Below are 14,915 nucleotides of genomic sequence, written 5' to 3'. Positions count from 1 at the left end.
AGTGTAAATAACCATAGACGTTTGAAAAATAGAATGCATTTAGTTAGGTAACCTCACACAGTGTGTACACATGTTTGAAAGCAATCTAGTAGCATGATTTCAAAGGGGGATTTTGATTGTTTGATTGGTAGATTGATTGGTTGGTTAATTGATTGATTGATTGATTGATTGGTTGATCAACTCGGTTCTTTCCCCCTGCAGGGTGAATTTGGCACTGGCCTACACAGAGCTAACTGAGGAGTTGGTACGTCTGCAGGCACTGAGCTTCAAACAGAAAGAGATCCTGAGGAAGACCTCCCAGGAGCAGCATAGCCCAGGTTAGTAACATCCCTAGAGAATGATATATGGCCCACATTTAACGGGTTAGTAATCAACAAGCTATATGCACACATCTTGAAAGCAGCATTGTCATGCTCGCCTTACAAAACAATACTTGCTTTATTGGCACATTTGCACAGATATTCTTAATTTTTTGCTGACACAGTACCCAACCTGACACACAACACACACATCACAGGCTGGGAGAAGCATAGGGCCTGCTGCAGAGCAACAACCCTTGAGCAATTAGGGATAAAGATCCTTGCTCAAGGGCACAACGGAGGTAGGGAGGATATGGGACATACAGTATACTACGGCTCACAGCTCACTCCCTCAGCTCGGCAATTTGTACCGGAAAAGAGAGGAATGAACTAGACTATCAAGGAACTGGGATATACACTACATGAACAATAGTATGTGGACACCTGCTCGTCGAACATCTCATTCCAAAATCATGGGCATTAATATGTAGTTGGTCCCCCCTTTACTGCATCCATTCAGCCACAAGAGCATTAGTGAGGTCGGGCACTGATGTTGGGCGATTAGGCCTGGCTCGCAGTCGGCGTTCCAATTCATCCCAAAGGTGTTCGATGGGGTTGAGGTCGGGGCTCTGTGCAGGCCAGTCAAGTTCTTCCACACCGATCTCGACAAACCATTTCTGTATGGACCTCGCTTTGTGCATGGGGGCATTGTCATGCTGAAACAGGAAAGGGCCTTCCCCAAACTGTTTCCACAAAGTTGGAAGCACAGAATCGATTACAATATCATTGTATGCTGTAGCGTTAAGATTTCCCTTCACTGGAACTAAGGGGCCTAGCCCGAATAATGAAAAACAGCCCCAGACCATTATTCCTCCTCCACCCAAACTTTGGACTTGGCACTATGCATTGGGGCAGGTAGCATTCTCCTGGCATCTACCAAACCCAGATTAGTCCGTTGGACTGCCAGATGTTGAACCGTGATTCCTCACTCCAGAGAACGCGTTTCCACTGCTCCAGAGTCCAATGGCGGCAAGCTTTACACCACTCCAGCCAACACTTGGCATTGCACATGGTGATCTTAGGCCATGGAACCCCATTCCATGAAGCTCCCGATAACAGTTATTGTGCTGAAGGAAAATAATCCTGCAGCAACAGGAAATGTGAATTATTATATGGAATATAATCCATAAACATTTTTTGTAGGGGTTGACAAATTTTTTTGTTAGTGCAAATTAAGTCTGGCATTTTAAAGTAGAAATTACAAACTTCAGAAGCCCTTTTAAACATTGAATACACTACAAGTTTTCATTTTCTGCTATGCAGGACAATTCTCAGCGACAAACGAGTGATCAAATTAAGATCCTACATCTGTATGTGTGCTGAAATACCTACGCTCTCTCCCTCAAGTCTCTGTTTTCTCAAGTCTCTGTTTTCTCTCTATTTCAAGACTCTGTGGAGAGTCGAGAGCACAACACCGCCATTTTACCCTTTTTTCACTCAACCACAGAACCATAAATGTTTCCCCTTTGAGATGCTTCTGATTTATCGATGCACACATCTTTTTTTGTTGCTAAATGTGTGATAGCTGTCTCAAGATTACAGGAAGCATCTCATACTGTACTGTAAAATTAGTCTACGTCCGATTAGTTCTGTATCTTAGGTGAGGGGAAAATAAATGTATTCAAAAATGTTAATGTTTTGCATATCTTGTCAAGTGCGCTGCTTGTGGAGAATTGATTTATGCTTTGTGATCAGTCAAACATTTGCATTGCAAATCCAGAACAGCACAGCGTGTCTGACGCACCGTAGAAAGAAGTAGAGAAATGTTATTCAGGAAAATAGCATAATGTGATATGGTAGATATGAAAGATTATACACTTTTTCTTCATTATCAAAAATATATTTGATTCTGTGTTATTGCTAGAGACGTTACCAGACAAAACTCCTCCTGGCCCTAGTTACTTCTCATACAGATCACTCTGTTGTCACAGAGAATTTTCCTGCACAGCAGAAAATACTAATTGTAGTTTATTCAAGGTTTAAAAAGGCTTCTAAAATTTGTAATTTCCACTTTAAAATGTCAGACTTGATTTGCCCTGACGAAAAATGAATCAACCCCTACAATCCACATTTCCTGCAGGATTACTTTCCTGCTGTGTGAAATGGAAATGTGTTTTTTTGCATATACCAACTCCCCCAGAGAGTGGGGTCACAGCAATTATTGACAGCGACTCTGGAGCAATTAGGGTTAAATGCCTTGCTCAAGGGCAGATTGACATATTTATTTTCACCTTGTCGGCTCAGGGATTCAAACTAACAACCTTGCGGTTACTGGCCCAAAAGTATAACCGCTAGGCTACCTGCCGCCCACCTGTATGTACAGTGCATTCGGAAAGTATTCAGACCCCTTCCCTTTTTCCACATTTAGTTACGTTACAGCCTTATTCTAAAATGGATTACATTTTTAAAAATCCACATCAATCTACACACAACGCCCCATAATGACGAAGCAAAAAATGTTTTTTATTTTAGCAAATTTATTAAAAATGAAAAACAGAAATACCTTATTTACATAACTATACAGACCCTTTTCTATGAGACTCGAAATTGAGCTCAGGTGCATCCTGTTTCCATTGACCATCCCTGAGATGTTTCTACAACTTCATTGGAGTCCACTTGTGGTAAATTCAGTTGATTGGGCATGATTTGGAAAGGCACACACCTGTCTATATAAGGTCCCACAGTTGACAGTGCATGTCAGAGCAAGAACCAAGCCATGAGGTTGAAGGAATTGTCCGTAGAGCGCCGAGACAGGATTGCGTCGAGGCACAGATCTGGGGAAGGGTACCAACAAATTTCTGCAGCATTGAAAGTCCCCAAGAACACAGCGGCCTCCATCATTCTTACATTTAATTTTTCCACATCAATCTACACACAATACCCCATAATGACAAAGTTAAAATCCATCAGTTAAAGTTAAAATCCATCCTCCATCATTCTTAAATGGAAGAAGTTTGAAACCACCAAGACTCTTCCCACAGCTGGCCCCCCGGCCAAACTGAGCAATCGGGGAGAAGGGTCAGGGAGGTGACCAAGAATCCGATGGTCACTCTGACAGAGCTCCTGAGTTCCTCTGTGGAGATGGGAGAACCTTCCAGAAGGATGACTATCTCTGCAGCACTCCACCAATCAGGCCTTTATGGTAGAGTGGCCAGACAGAAGCCACTCCTCAGTAAAAGGCACATGACAGCTCGCTTGGCATTTGCAAAAGGCACCTAAAGGACTCTCAGACCATGAGAAACAAGATTCTCAGGTCTGATGAAACCAAGATTGAACTCTTTGGCCTGAATGCCAAGCGTCACGTCTGGAGGAAACCTGGAACCATCCCTACGGTGAAGCATGAAGGTGGCAGCATCATGCTCTGGGTTGTTTTTCAGCGGCAGGGACTGGGAGACTAGCCAGGATCGAGGTAAAGATGAACGGAGCAAAGTACAGAGAGATCCTTGATGAAAACCTTGTCACGATCGTTATAAACAGCGGACCAAAGCGCAGCGTGATATGCGTACATCTTTTATTTAAGTGCACACACGAACAAAACAACAAACCAAACGATACGTGAAGTCCTAGGTTGTACACCAAAACAAACCTTACGGAACAAGATCCCACAAATAACTAGTGCCAACAGGCTGCCTAAGTATGGTTCCCAATCAGAGACAACGAGAATCAGCTGCCTCTGATTGGGAACCACCCTGGCCAACATAGATCTACACGAACTAGAACAAAACATAGAAAATACAACATAGACAATCCACACCCTGGCTCAACATATAAGAGTCCCCAGAGCCAGGGCGTGACAAACCTGCTCCAGAGTGCTCAGGACCTCAGACTGGGGCGAAGGTTCACCTTCCAACAGGACGATCCTAAGCACACAGCCAAGACAACGCAGGAGTGGCTTTGGGACAAGTCCCGGAATGTCCTTGAGTGGCCCAGCCAGAGCCCGGTCTTGAAACCGTATCGAACATCTCTGGAGAGACCTGAAAATAGCTGTGCAGCGACACTCCCCATCCAACCTGACAGCGCTTGAGAGGATATGCAGAGAAGAATGGGAAAAACTCCTCACATACAGGTGTGCCAAGCTTGTAGTGTCATACACAAGAAGACTGTGGAATGTGCAGTGCGGGAATTTGGTTCAGACTTTCCACCGTTGTCGCCCCTACGGAAACACCTATACACCGCCCGACACACTGATCAGACCATTCCCTGAGAGCCCTCTGTTGCCACGAAATGTTGGGGTCATGAGATATTAACCAAGGAAGCCCCAACACCACGGGAAACGCAGGTGAGTCGATCAAATACAACTGTATCATTTCCTCATGACCCCCTTGCGTCTTCATCTTAAGTGGCGCCGTGACCTCCCTAATCAATCCCGACCCCAAAGGGCGGCTGTCTAGGGCATGGATAGGGAAGGGCACATCAACTGGTATGAGGGGAATCCCTAACTTATAACAGAAACTACGATCGATAAAATTCCCAGCTGCGCCTGAATCGACTAGCGCCTTATGCTGGGAGTGAGAAGAAACCTGGGGAAACACAACTTGGATACACAAGTGGACAACAGAGAGCTCTGGGTGAGTTGGGCGCTTACTCACCTGGAATGACTCATCAGTGCGTGACCTGCTGCCTCGATCCCTAGGAGACCCTCCCCTGACACCCGGCCGCGGTGCCATCATAAGCCCTCGGGAGCGAGAGCCGAATCCCACTGGACTCCGGAGATGGAACGATGGGTCTGGCCGATGGTGGTGGTATTGTTGGAGGAGGTGTGGGCAAACCTCCTCTCTCCCATCGGCTCAAAGTGTCCATAACATCCTGCATGGCGGTGCCGAGTCTCTGGATCATGGCGTCTTGGCTGCTTACGCGCTCCTCCAATGATCCCGTCGGTACCGCTGATCCTGCTGACTCCATGGTGGTGTGTTATTCTGTCAAGGAGTGATGTGTACGCGGCGAGTGAAGTCAGACGCAGGACACAGAGATTCAGGCAGACTACTTTACTAAATGTAAAGTACTAAACAAACACCTCTGCAACTGGAGGGAAAAACACCATATAAGAAATATGGAATAACAGCAAGGCCGAACATCGACTAGACATAAAACAATAACACACAAATACCAAACATGAGACAAGGGAAATTATAGGCTAAACAATCAAACATAATAGACAACAGGTGTAACTACTCAAGACAAAACAAGACAAACACCGAAACATCGATCGGCAGTAGCTAGTACTACGGGGACGACGAACGCCGAAGCCTGCCCGAGCAAGGAGGAGGAGCAGCCTCGGCAGAATCCGTGACAACTTATGTAAATGTAATATTTCCGTTTGTTATTTGTAATACATTTGCAACAAATTCTAAAAATCTGTTTTCACTTTGTCATTATGGGGTATTAAGGTGATGAGGGGGAAAAAACAATTTAATCCGTTTCAGAATAAGGCTGTAACGTAACAAAATGTGGAAAAAGTCAAGGGGTCTGAATACTTTCTGAATGCACTGTATACTGTACAGTAAGTAGGCCTACAGCAGTTTTTTTTACTCTCCTGGGGTTGCAGAGCTACATATCCAGTACAGATGTAGGATCTTAATTTGAGCCAGTTTGCTACAGAAGGAAAATAATCCCGCAGCAACAGGAAATGTGAATTATTATATAGTTTATAATCCAATTTTTTTAAATCTAGGGGTTGACACAATTTTTGTTAGGGCAAATGAAGTCTGGCATTTTAAAGTAGAAATTACAAACTTCAGAAGCCCTTTTAAACATTGAATACACTACAAGTTTGCATTTCCTGCTATGCAGGACAATTCTCAGCAACAAAAGAGTGATCCAATTAAGATCCTACATCTGTATGTGTGCTGAAATACCTACAGTGGGGAGAATAAGTATTTGATACAATGCCGATTTTGCAGGTTTTCCTACTTACAAAGCATGTAGAGGTCTGTAATTTTTTATCATAGGTACACTTCAACTGTGAGAGACAGAATCTAAAACAAAAATCCAGAAAATCACATTGTATGATTTTTAAGTAATTAATTTGCATTTTATTGCATGACATAAGTATTTGATACATCAGAAAAGCAGAACTTAATATTTGGTACAGAAACCTTTGTTTGCAATTACAGAGATCATACGTTTCCTGTAGGTCTTGACCAGGTTTGCACACACTGCAGCAGGGATTTTGGCCCACTCCTCCATACCTTCTCCAGATCCTTCAGGTTTCGGGGCTGTCGCTGGGCAATACGGACTTTCAGCTCCCTCCAAAGATTTTCTGTTGGGTTCAGGTCTGGAGACTGGTTAGGCCACTCCAGGACCTTGAGATGCTTCTTACGGAGCCACTCCTTAGTTGCCCTGGCTGTGTGTTTCGGGTCGTTGTCATGCTGGAAGACCCAGCCATGACCCATCTTCAATGCTCTTACTGAGGGAAGGAGGTTGTTGGCCAAGATCTCGCGATACATGGCCACATCCATCCTCCCCTCAATACGGTGCAGTCGTCCTGTCCCCTTTGCAGAAAAGCATCCCCAAAGAATGATGTTTCCACCTCCATGCTTCACGGTTGGGATGGTGTTCTTGGGGTTGTACTCATCCTTCTTCTTCCTCCAAACACGGCGAGTGGAGTTTAGACCAAAAAGCTATATTTTTGTCTCATCAGACCACATGACCTTCTCCCATTCCTCCTCTGGATCATCCAGATGGTCATTGGCAAACTTCAGACGGGCCTGGACATGCGCTGGCTTGAGCAGGGGGACCTTGCGTGCGCTGCAGGATTTTAATCCATGACGGCGTAGTGTGTTACTAATGGTTTTCTTTGAGACTGTGGTCCCAGCTCTCTTCAGGTCATTGACCAGGTCCTGCCGTGTAGTTCTGGGCTGATCCCTCACCTTCCTCATGATCATTGATGCCCCACGAGGTGAGATCTTGCATGGAGCCCCAGACCGAGGGTGATTGACCGTCATCTTGAACTTCTTCCATTTTCTAATAATTGCGCCAACAGTTGTTGCCTTCTCACCAAGCTGCTTGCCTATTGTCCTGTAGCCCATCCCAGCCTTGTGCAGGTCTACAATTTTATCCCTGATGTCCTTACACAGCTCCCTGGTCTTGGCCATTGTGGAGAAGTTGGAGTCTGTTTGATTGAGTGTGTGGACAGGTGTCTTTTATACAGGTAACGAGTTCAAACAGGTGCAGTTAATACAGGTAATGAGTGGAGAACAGGAGGGCTTCTTAAAGAAAAACTAACAGGTCTGTGAGAGCCGGAATTCTTACCGGTTGGTAGGTGATCAAATACTTATGTCATGCAATAAAATGCAAATTAATTACTTAAAAATCATACAATGTAATTTTCTGGATTTTTGTTTTAGATTCCACCTCTCACAGTTGAAGTGTACCTATGATAAAAATTACAGACCTCTACATGCTTTGTAAGTAGGAAAACCTGCAAAATCGGCAGTGTGTCAAATACTTCTTCTCCCCACTGTACGTTCTCTCCCTCAAGTCTCTGTTTTCTCAAGTCTCTGTTTTCTCTCTATTTCAAGACTCTGTGGAGAGTTCGAGAGCACAACACCACCCTTTTTTCACTCAACCACAGAACCATAAATGTTTCCCCTTTGAGATGCTTTTGATTTATCGATGCACGCATCTTTTTTTTGTTGCTAAATGGGTGATAGTTGTCTCAAGATTACAGGAAGCATCTCATACTGTACTGTAAAATTAGTCTACATCCGATTAGTTCTGTGTCTTAGGTGAGGGGAAAATAAATGTATAAAAAATTGTTAATGTTTTGTCTATCTTGTCAAGTGTGCTGCTTGTGGAGAATTTATTTATGCTTTGTGATCAGACAAACATTTGCATTGCAAATCCAGAACAACACAGCGTGTCTGATGCACCGTAGAAATAAGTAGAGAAATGTTATTCAGGAAAATAGCATAATGTGATATGGTAGATATAAAAGATTATACACAATTTCTTCATTATCAAAAAGATATTCGATTATGTGTTATCGCTAGAGACGTTACCAGACAAAAACTCCTCCTGGCCCCAGTTACTTCTCATACAGATCACTCTGTTGTCACAGAGAATGTTCCTGCACAGCAGAAAAACTAATTGTAGTGTATTTGAGGTTTTAAAATGCTTCTAAAGTTTGTAATTTCCACTTTGAAATGTCAGACTTGATTTGCCCTAATGAAAAATGTATCAACCCCTACAATCCACATTTCCTGCACGATTACTTTCCTGCTGTGTGAAATGGAAATGTTTTTTTTTGCATATACTAACTCCCCCAGAGAGTGGGGTCACAGCAATTATTGACAGCGACTCTGGAGCAATTAGGGTTAAGTGCCTTGCTCAAGGGCAGATTGACATATTTATTTTCACCTTGTCGGCTTGGGGATTCAAACTAACAACCTTGCGGTTACTGGCCCAAAAGGACCTGTATGTACAATGCATTCGGAAAGTATTCAGACCCCTTCCCTTTTTCCACATTTAGTTATGTTACAGCCTTATGCTAAAATGGATTACATTTAATTTTTTCCACATCAATCTACACAATTTTTCTTTGAGCAAATTTATTCAAAATGAAAAACAGAAATACCTTATTTACATAACTACAGTGAGGGAAAAAAGTATTTGATCCCCTGCTGATTTTGTACGTTTGCCCACTGACAAAGACATGATCAGTCTATACATTTAATGGTAGGTTTATTTGAACAGTGAGAGACAGAATAACAACAAAAAAATCCAGAAAAACACATGTCAAAAATGTTATAAATTGATTTGCATTTTAATGAGGGAAATACGTATTTGACCCCTCTGCAAATCATGACATGGCAAAAATCACAGAGGTCAGACGTTTCTTGTAGTTGGCCACCAGGTTTGCACACATCTCAGCAGGGATTTTGTTCCACGCCTCTTTGCAGATCTTCTCCAAGTCATTAAGGTTTTGAGGCTGACTTTTTGCAACTCGAACCTTCAGCTCCCTCCACAGATTTTCTATGGGATTAAGGTCTAGAGACTGGCTAGGCCACTCCAGGACCTTAATGTGCTTCTTCTTGAGCCACTCCTTTGTTGCCTTGGCCGTGTGTTTTGGGTCATTGTCATGCTGGAATACCCATCCACGACCCCTTTTCAATGCCCTGGCTGAGGGAAGGAGGTTCTCACCCAAGATTTGACGGTACATGACCCCGTCCATTGTCCCTTTGATGCGGTGAAGTTGTCCTGTCCCCTTAGCAGAAAAACAGCCCCAAAGCATAATGTTTCCACCTCCATGTTTGACGGTGGGGAAGGTGTTCTTGGGGTCATAGGCAGCATTCCTCGTCCTCCAAACACGGCGAGTTGAGTTGATGCCAAAGAGCTTGATTTTGGTCTCATCTGACCACAACACTTTCACCCAGTTCTCCTCTGAATCGTTCAGATGTTCATTGGCAAACTTCAGACAGGCCTGTATATGTGCTTTCTTGAGCAGGGGGACCTTGCGGGCGCTGCAGGATTTCAGTCCTTCACGGCGTAGTGTGTTACCAATTGTTTTCTTGGTGTCTATGGTCCCAGGTGCCTTGAGATCATTGACAAGATCCTCCCGTGTAGTTCTGGGCTGATTCCTCACCGTTCTCATGATCATTGCAACTCCACGAGGTGAGATCTTGCATGGAGCCCCAGGCCGAGGGAGATTGACAGTTCTTTTGTGTTTCTTCCATTTGCAAATAATCGCACCAACTGTTGTCACCTTCTCACCAAGCTGCTTGGCGATGGTCTTGTAGCCCATTCCAGCCTTGTGTAGGTCTACAATCTTGTCCCTGACATCCTTGGAGAGCTTTTTGGTCTTGGCCATGGTGGAGAGTTTGGAATATGATTGACTGATTGCTTCTGTGGACAGGTGTCTTTTATACAGGTAACAAGCTGAGATTAGGAGCACTCCCTTTAAGAGTGTGCTCCTAAACTCAGCTCGTTACCTGTATAAAAGACACCTGGGAGCCAGAAATCTTTCTGATTGAGAGTGGGTCAAATACTTATTTCCCTCATTAAAATGCAAATCAATTTATAAAATTTTTGACATGCGTTTTTCTGGATTTTTTTGTTGTTATGCTGTCTCTCACTGTTCAAATAAACGAACAATTAAAATTATACACTGATCATTTCTTTGTCAGTGGGCAAACGTACAAAATCAGCAGGGGATCAAACACTTTTTTCCCTCACTGTATACAGACCCTTTTCTATGAGCTCAGGTGCATCCTGTTTCCATTAACCATCCCTGAAATGTTTCTACAACTTCATTGTGGTAAATTCAGTTGATTGGGCATGATTTGAAAGGCACACAACCGTCTATATAAGGTCCCACAGTTGACAGTGCATGTCAGAGCAAAAACCAAGCCATGAGGTCGAAGGAATTGTCCGTAGAGCTCCGAGACAGGATTGTGTCAAGGCACAGATCTGGGGAAGGGTACCAACACATTTCTGCAGCATTGAAAGTCCCCAAGAACACATTGGCCATCATCATTCTTAAATGGAGGAAGTTTGGAACCACCAAGAGCTGGCAGCCCGGCCAAACTGAGCAATCGGGGGAGAAGGACCTTGGTCAGGGAGGTGACCAAGAACCGATGGCCACACTGACAGAGCTCCAGAGTCCTCTGTGGAGATGGGAGAACCTTCCAGAAGGACAACCATCTCTGCAGCAATCCACCAATCAGGCCTTTATGGTAGAGTGGCCAGACGGAAGCCACTCCTCAGTAAATGGCACATGACAGAGCTTGAGAGGATCTGCAGAGAAGAATGGGAGTAACTCCCAAAATACAGGTGTGCCAAGCTTGTAGCGTCATACCCAAGAAAACTCGTGGCTGTAATTGCTCACATTTCTACAAACATGTTTTGCTTTGTCATTATGAGGTATTGTGTGTAGATTGATTAGTTTTTTGTTAATCCATTTTAGAATAAGGCTGTAACGTAATAAAATGTGGAAAAAGTCAAGGGGTCTGAATTCTTTCTGAATGCACTGTACTTATCAGTAACAAGTAACTACAGGCTTTAGTCCTATTTTTGCGAGATGTAATAACTTTTGTCTTCCAGAGACAGTCTTGTGTGCTGCTCTCTGACTCCCCCCTGTCTCTCCTGTCTCCTCAGTCCAACGCCACTCCCACCCCCCATCTCCCATTCATCACCAACGCCACTCCCCTGTGCCCCAGCGCCACTCCCCCATCCCCAAACGCCACTCCCCCATCCCGCCCCAGCACCACTCCCCCATCCCCCAGCGTCGCTCCCCTGTTCTCCAGCCACAGCACCTCTCCCCGGACATGCACCGCCGCTCACCCCTGCTGGATATTAATGATGGGCCTGCCTCCTACTCCTGCCGGCCAGCCAGCCACCACCTGAGGGCCAGCTTCCAGGGCCGCCGCAGCTACTCCGAGGTGGCTGACCCTTCTGCCTACCAGCGGCCACCGCGCCTCAGCATGGACCCTGTGTCCACCCTGCCCAAGCCCCGGCCCTACAGGGACTCCAGCTACTCCAAGCAGCATCAGCAGCACCATGGAGGCTCCCAGCATGGGGGGTCCCCCCACAGAGGAGGCCAGCTCCGAGGTTCCCAGTCTGAGCTGCAGAGGGCAGGCAGCGAGGTGGGCCTCCACGAAAGTTCCCGCCACTCCCGAGAGCTTCCCTTCCCCCTGTCCGAGGTCTCTCCCAGGTCTCACCTGCACTTTGAGCCCCTGCCACCCCCCACACCCGCCCCCCAGCCGCCACAGTCCTCTGAAGACGAGGAGGAGTGGACCTGTCCGCACCCCGTCAGCCCCCCACGGACGCTGGGCGTGCCCAACAATGTGTCGCCTCATGGGGTCATGAGAGGGCCGGCGTCCTGCTCGGCCTTCCCTATCCCATCCAGACCCAACACCCTGACCTGCCACCCACCAGGTTACCTGCACGCAGAGCACGCCCAATCCTGGCCCTCTATCAATGTGAGTCACACGCACACTCTATCCCAAATATACTGTATAATATCATTATTATGTCACAACAATCTTTAAAATTGTAAAATGTGTCATGGTTAGCTTGCTATCCCCCTCAATCAAAATCTGTCTTTGAAAGAGAACTGCCCTTGACTTGTTAATGGCTTCCTGCACTGTGCAATTTCATGGGAAATGCTCTGTGTAACATGATATTTCTTCTAATGCACCTTTACATATGAGCTTATTTTCTTCGTGAAATAACCTAAATGGTCCAAATATTATCATTGATAGTTGCCATAGGCCAACACTGCTTGTTGACCTGAATGGTGTGTGTTTTGGATACAGCTGTGGATGGAGACAGAAGAGAGTGACATGAGGAGCTGCCCTCTGTGCCAGCTGATCTTCCCCATTGGTTACCCTGACGACGCCCTCATCAAGCACATCGACTCGCACCTTGAGAACAGCAAGATCTGATCGCCATGGCAGCACTGCACCCTCTTTTTAGTTGCTACTATTTTAAACTTATATTGTGGAGTTATTTTAGGTTTTGTTTGGTTTTTAAGCTGGCTGGCTTTTGTTTGACAAGACTTGAGAGGGCTTTTTGTGGGCTTATTAGCATGTTTGGGAAAAATAGGTGGTTTAAAAAATGACATGGATGGCGTTGAGGTTCATGACAGACAATTTCCTTGACAGATGCAAGATCAGGGACATTCCAGGCACCTTGCAGTCCATCTGTTTTTATATCTCACACTTTAACGGTACTACTTGCTGTAATGCGGCCTGCTTTACTTGCCTCTCTAACTATGTACAGCAATACAGACCAACCACAATGAATTCCTGGAATTATTTGGGTGACTCTAATGGATAGATCCAGTCTGTTTGTTCTTCAGGGCTTGACGATGTGCAGTCAGAGGTCAGAGTTATGTTATGAAGAGAGGATGGCAGTGTTAATTGTGTGTAGATATGAATTTGTCCTGCAGGGCGGGGCATGTAGTTGGCGTGACGACCTCGCTGTAGTGGAGCGGAAGGAACGCATAGACAGATTATCTTTATGCTTGTGGCCTGATCAGAACTCTATATGAATCTTAGCACCTTAAGTTAACCTAAATGAGCCTACATTCAAGCATAATTTCACCCCTATATTTTCCATTTAATGTATCATTTGATATATCTGTTCAGTTACAAGTAAAAAAGATCTGAACATATATTTTCATATTTTTTTGTTTTATGTTAATGTGTCACACGTGTCTTATGTTGGTGACATTTCACCCTCACAAGCTTGCACACAGCTGTATATAGATAGTAGGACATGAGGTGTTCTGATAGGGAAGAGAGCATGGAAAATATTTGTATATGATAACAGTGATTCAACTGGGAGTCTCTTTAGTCTTCCTGAAGAACCGACCTGCAAACACTTATGGTGATACAGTATTTATCACTTTTGTCCAAAAGAAAACATTTCTCAATCCTTACAGTCCAACACTGGCACACTTAGTATTTTATATCTTATACATAGATATCTCAAATATAACCTCCAAAATTCAGAGTGAGTGTTTGAGGGTAATATTATGGAATCACTTTTTTTGTTGAGTCGAATATGTTGTACATAATTGGTATCTGACATTTTGGTGAGACACAGTGGCTGCGTTTACACAGGCCAAAACACACACACACAAATCTATTTTTTAAAAATAATAATTTTTACTAATTGGTCTTTTTACCAATCACATCAGATATTTTCACAGCGTCTGTTTTTCAGAGCTGATCTGATTGGTCAAAAGACCAATCATAGTGAAACAGATCAGAATTGGGCTGCCTGTGTAAAAACAGCCAATGTGAATGTGTCAATGTGTATCCATCAATGCATTTAGGTGGTTGTCAATTTTGGACAAAATTATATTCAGAATTCACCAACATGGCAAGTTGAACAATTAAATAATACAAGGGCCATACATTGATTTGAGCAAATCAGTGGCCTTTTATAAACCACAAATATTCTATACTGTTATGTATATTCATATATCACCCTGTGTAAAACATTTAAAGCTGTGTACAGACAGGTATTGTAAGCCTAATGCAAGTTCTTCTGTGGTCAATAACTTTAATTAAATAGCATCTGCTATTAATAATCTCTATTATCCTGGCTACCAATTTAAAATATACACAGTAAATCCTATTCTTCTATTTAATCTATTTTATAGCCTATTGGTTTGAAGTAATGTTCTTGCTAGCTTATCTTCAATCAATTTAACAACCTCCATGACTAATACAGTATGATGTTGATAAGCATTTTATATATTCTTGGCCCAATTTGTAATGTAGCACACGATAGTTTGGTTACTATCAGAGCTCTATACAGTGGGGAAAAAAAGTATTTAGTCAGCCACCAATTGTGCAAGTTCTCCCACTTAAAAAGATGAGAGAGGCCTGTAATTTTCATCATAGGTACACGTCAACTATGACAGACAAATTGAGGAAAAAAAATCCAGAAAATCCCATTGTAGGATTTTTAATGAATTTATTTGCAAATTATGGTGGAAAATAAGTATTTGGTCACCTACAAACAAGCAAGATTTCTGGCTCTCACAGACCTGTAACTTCTTCTTTAAGAGGCTCCTCTGTCCTCCACTCGTTACCTGTATTAATG

General features: G+C 43.9%; 1 protein-coding gene across 1 annotated transcript in view; it reads left to right on the top strand.

The window, feature by feature from the left end:
* tbkbp1 (TBK1 binding protein 1) overlaps positions 1-13,979 on the top strand; it is a 47,394-nt gene extending 33,415 nt beyond the window's left edge. Inside the window, exons 7-9 of the mRNA XM_041858143.2 lie at positions 202-317; positions 11,454-12,277; positions 12,614-13,979. Of these exons, the coding sequence (XP_041714077.2) occupies positions 202-317; positions 11,454-12,277; positions 12,614-12,742 (1,069 nt within the window). The 3' untranslated portion in view covers positions 12,743-13,979. The remainder of the gene's footprint in view (positions 1-201; positions 318-11,453; positions 12,278-12,613) is intronic.
* The last annotated feature ends 936 nt before the right edge of the window (positions 13,980-14,915 follow it).

The sequence above is a fragment of the Coregonus clupeaformis genome, chromosome 1, assembly GCF_020615455.1.
Source record: "Coregonus clupeaformis isolate EN_2021a chromosome 1, ASM2061545v1, whole genome shotgun sequence".
Lineage (NCBI taxonomy): Eukaryota > Metazoa > Chordata > Actinopteri > Salmoniformes > Salmonidae > Coregonus > Coregonus clupeaformis.
The sequence above is the reverse complement of the archived record's forward strand: the minus strand, read 5'-3'. Positions and strand labels throughout refer to the sequence as shown.